This window comes from Citrus clementina, unplaced genomic scaffold (genome assembly GCF_000493195.1).
Source record: "Citrus clementina cultivar Clemenules unplaced genomic scaffold, Citrus_clementina_v1.0 scaffold_9, whole genome shotgun sequence".
In the NCBI taxonomy this organism is placed as follows: Eukaryota; Viridiplantae; Streptophyta; class Magnoliopsida; order Sapindales; family Rutaceae; genus Citrus; species Citrus x clementina.
In genome coordinates this window covers 10935078-10939918 of record NW_006261964.1, presented here as the reverse complement: position 1 = coordinate 10939918, position 4841 = coordinate 10935078, and the positions used below count along the sequence as shown (strand labels likewise).

At 30.7% G+C, this 4841-nt stretch overlaps 1 protein-coding gene across 1 annotated transcript; it reads right to left on the bottom strand.

The window, feature by feature from the left end:
- Nucleotides 1-302: 302 nt before the first annotated feature.
- LOC18032725 (putative F-box protein PP2-B12) lies at nt 303-1668 on the bottom strand. The gene is made up of 3 exons (XM_006420583.1): nt 1399-1668; nt 902-1020; nt 303-702 (listed from the first exon to the last, which is right to left on the bottom strand). The coding sequence occupies exons 1-3, from the start codon at nt 1666-1668 to the stop codon at nt 303-305; spliced, it is 789 nt and encodes a 262-aa protein (XP_006420646.1).
- Nucleotides 1669-4841: the final 3173 nt, after the last annotated feature.

Sequence of the window (4841 nt, the reverse complement as noted above, 5' to 3'; positions counted from 1 at the left end):
TATTTAAATTATGATAATAACATGCGCTTTTCAGATTCTAAAACTTAATTAAATTGATAAGGTTACTAAATTACAAGAATTAGTTGTCTCAAAACTCTAAATCAGCGGGACCTTTTTTAAATTTTTTTATCCTGATTTCTTTAGGTTGATGTTTCTGCATTTCTTGAAGCAAAAGAATTGCTTAAAAGTAATCCAAAAATCTAAACTTCAGCTTTGTTTATCACAGAATGTTCTCAAGGAAGTAATTGAACTTATCAGCCATTAATTTATACACGTATCAGTATTATACGTTATGCTATGCATCAGCCTTTCTTAGGCCTAAGCTCAATTCCTTCTATAACGAGGTCATGCCTTGTGCCAAATATATCAAAATCAAGTAGGCTACATAATAACATCCCATTATCTCCATTTTTATTGAAGAACTCACCCATCTCAATCTCCATCCATCCATCTCTTCTGTCATGAAATAGTTGAGGCGTATTTCTTGAAGGATCTAGGAGTAGTCCTTGCCTTTTCTTATCATTGATTCCTTCAACGTAAACCCTAGATGCTAATTGTGTACTTCGAAATCCATCTATAGACTTGCCAAACTTGAACACAAGGTAAGCTACATAGTTGGTTCTGTGGGACAAAATTCTTGTATCAATCCTTGCGTTGACTTCGAAAAAGCAAAAATACACGAGCTCCGCCACCTCAGGAAACCTGCCAATTCATTGATACAAGCATGGAACAAGCGGAATCATATTGCTAGTAAAAGCTCCTCCCCGTCCTCGTGAGTAGGATTTAAACACTAAATATTTTTTGTTTCAGTTTTAGAAATTTTACCGACTAAGTTAGTTTGCATCCATAAAACTGTTGATAAATTAACTATTATCATGCTAAAAATAAAAGTTAAAATTACCTAGACTCTGGTGTTGAAGTCCATTTCCAACAATTGGGTGTACTTCCCCATTCAATACAAGGGTCTCTTGCCCCAACCATATAACATTTTTTCCCGGTCTGTTTCTCCACTGCAAAGCTCTGTTGAAGGATAGATGATGACCATGCGTTGGCCAGATTATAATTTTTCGAATTTTATACTATATGGTACGGTTATGCATATACAACTGGATGTGACAAACTTTAAAATAAGATTTCAGAACCTCATACGATTAAGGAGACTATATAAGACACTTAAAGTCTGCTATGTTATGACTTCATGATAGTTAAGGAGGGCAAACAAAGTCAATTATATGCACCAGCCAATCAAGCTTTCAGTAAAATAAAGATTCTTTCGCCATTTCGCAATTTGAACACTAGCTTTAAGTTTCATTTCTAATTCAATTAGCACATTTAGGAGTCATAAGCATAGTCTATAATTTTGAGAGGTGATGGATAGAGTAAGGACTGAAAGCTTACCATGGTACCATTGTTGATGAGGATGGGGTGGTGACAAAGATGAAAATAAAGATCTTTCTTAGACAAGGAAGTGATCAAAGATGAAGAAGAGACAGAGTTGGAAATGATCAACTTGTAGTCAGACGGCAGAAACCTCTCCCACACCAAATCCGAATCCGCAGCTGATTTGAATACAGGAGAAACCACTGCTAATCTACAAGCATCGCCAGGAGTTGTAAGAGAAATTATGTGCGAAATGCACTCTACTGGCAGAGCATTTGTAATATCCATTTTACTTGTTCTGTTTACGCATTAGACAAGAAGTGAGCTTTTATAGAAAACTTTCACACGCCTTCTTTTTGAAGTTGTTGGTTGCTATCTTTCAACGACTTCTTTTGGAAGTGAAGGGCAAATATTATCCAACGACCTAACATATCAAATAATTACATGAAGTTTCAAAATATAATAAATAATTACAAATTTTTGTCAACAATTTTCTTAGTTGAGTTAGGACTAATTTGGGATTTATTTAGTTGTTAAGATAAGTTGTTTTTACTATACTGATGAAACAAAGCTGCTAAACAAATAAATAATTAGGTATTTAGTAATTGTGTTATTGAGAGTGTTGTAAGTTCATTTGATAAGTTTTGTTATTAAAGTGTTGTTTTATTGTATAATATAATATGACCAAAATTAACAAAATTTTTAAAATTTTTTGTTATTTTTCTTGATGAATTTTAATAAGTTGTCTAGAATCAATTTTTTTTTTAACACAAATTTACAAGAAGTAAAGAAGAAAAAAAACTTAATTACTAAAAATCTAATAAACTTTATAGCTCATCCATAGAAAATATGATTAAATTTTTAACACAATATAAAAATTTGATAAAAATAAAAGTAATAAATACTACGTTCACATTATACTAAATGCTATAATACATCAAATCTTCCTTTTCTTCTAGTAGTGTTACTTTAGGGGTCATTGATTTCTACTGTAGGGTAATCATAAATAGAGATGGCCAACAGGCTAGACGGCACGTGGAATGACACAGGTACGGCACGTGTCCACATAGCACGGCATGCATGAGCACGTCTTAGTGGGGCACACAGCATAAACAACACACACGTGGGCTGGGTTGAGTTTAGAATTTTAGGCATGCAAACCTAAAAAACACAACAAGATTAAAGGCGGGCTAAAGCACGACATGTAAAAAGGCCTACAATAAGCACGTTTAACTTTTTAATGAAAATAAATATAAAATTTTATAATTTTATAAATAACTTGAAATTAAATTTTTTAATATATTTTATTAGCATTAATTTTTTAAATTCATTTAATTATTAGTTTAAAAAAAACTCTAATTGATTTATGTTTATAACTCATTAAATGAATAATTGATATCATGATTTTAATAAATAAAATTATAAATATCATGATTTTATAAATATGTATTAATGTTATTATAGACTATGATCTATGACTCTATGTAAGTCTCAGTTAAGAATTAAGTTAACCCTTAAGAAAAATTTATTACTATTATTGTTGTTGTTGAATACCAAAAAAGAATTCTAATATTGTAGGGTCTAACTTATAAATTAATATTATATTTTCTTACTATTATTAGTTTATTAGTATTGAATATGGAATTGAGTATTGAATTTTTTATTTTATTAAGTTTGACTAAAAGCACATGAATCCAAAAAAATGCATAGACTTGAAAAAAGTACACTGACAACTTAGCATGCCTATTAAAAAAATTTTTAAAAAACAAAAAAAAAAGCTTATCGTATTTTTTTCTCAGGCAAGGCATGGTACGTGTGGATACGGCACGAGTGGGCGTGACACGTGTATTGGACGGGGCCTAAGTTAAAAAAATTAGACAGGGCATGGCACGGCACGAAGCACATGGTGAGCATGGCACACTGAACAAGCATGATCATGCATGAGACTTCCTTCGGCCATCTCAAATCGTAAAATATGAAATAATCTTTTTAATAGAATAGTAAAGTTATAATAGGAATATAAAAACTATAAAACTTATGAAATGAGTAAATATTAAAATATTTAGTAAACATTTTTTTTTGTAAAAGCTTATTAAATAAGTTATTTTTTGTATTTAATCTCAATTCCAAATGGAGCCCTAGTCAATCCCCTCCTTCCTTATCCTTAAAGTTAAAAGGACATTTTTATTATTATTTTTATTATATGTTTATTCTTAGATAAATTATAGAAAAAGGACATAAAAAAGATCCAAATTTTTCATGCTTTTCAATGTCTGCAAATGGAACACATTGAATACGCTATTCTACTGTGGATAAAAGATTTTTTTCCCAGAATATTAAGAATTTGATCTCTGTATCCGGAAGTTGAAAAAAGGTCATCATTTTTAGAATTTAGTTTTTCTGCAATAAATTATAATAAGAAATAAGAATAGTTTGCACAGCAGGACAGAGCCCATTAAGGAAATACTTTCCCAGCCTCAGCCAATGCGAACTTTGAACCCAATTTTCAACTTATCAACATGAAATGATTTTCGAAAGATGAAGCATCAGTAATATACTTAATACAAATCTGATCATAATAGTATATTATGCCCACCTAATGATCTTGAATACATCTTAACATTAACATACTCATAAAAAATATTGTTGTGTTAAAGATACGATTCAATCTATCGATTATTTGTAGGCCTAAGCTCAATTCCTTGTATAATGAGGCCATGATTGGTGTTGGATCTATCAAAATAGCTAGGCTAGACACTAACATGTTATCATCTCCATTTTCATCGAAGTACTCACTCATCTTGTTGGGAAAGGGACTACCAAGCAGTTATAAATTAAGCGGAAATAAATTTTTTTCCTTCTTTGTGTGATTAAAATAGGATGTGCACCACAAATAAATAAGCAGAAAAATAAACTAATGAATCCAAAATAAAAACCAATCACAAGAGATACAAATTTTTACATGAAAAACCCAAAGCGGGAAAAATAACGGGACCGTAGTCCAACATAATCTTCCACTATATTAATGAGATTACAGCAAAAATTCTTCTTTAGATAATACTAGAGGCTACCAACCTCAAGAATCTCACTATTCTGGGCTTACAGTAACAGCCTAATAATTATTTTTTGGGAAAATATCCACCGTCCACCTATTTTTTACACCTTTTTCAAAAATACACAATTCCTTCATTTTTTGGCTGGAATCCACCCAAAATTACATTTTTTTCACTTTTCCACTTCCGTTTGGAATCCGTTAAGAAAACTAACGGAAATTTTAAAAAATGACCATTTTACCCCCAAAACGAAAATTATAATTTCACCTTAAAAATTACAAAAAATAATTAGATTAAATCTAATTATTTTCCCCATCGGTCAATAAATAAATTAATTCCATAACCATCAAATGCATGTTTTTTTTTTAAATATATCTGTAATTAGAATGCTAAATTATAACAGTAGTA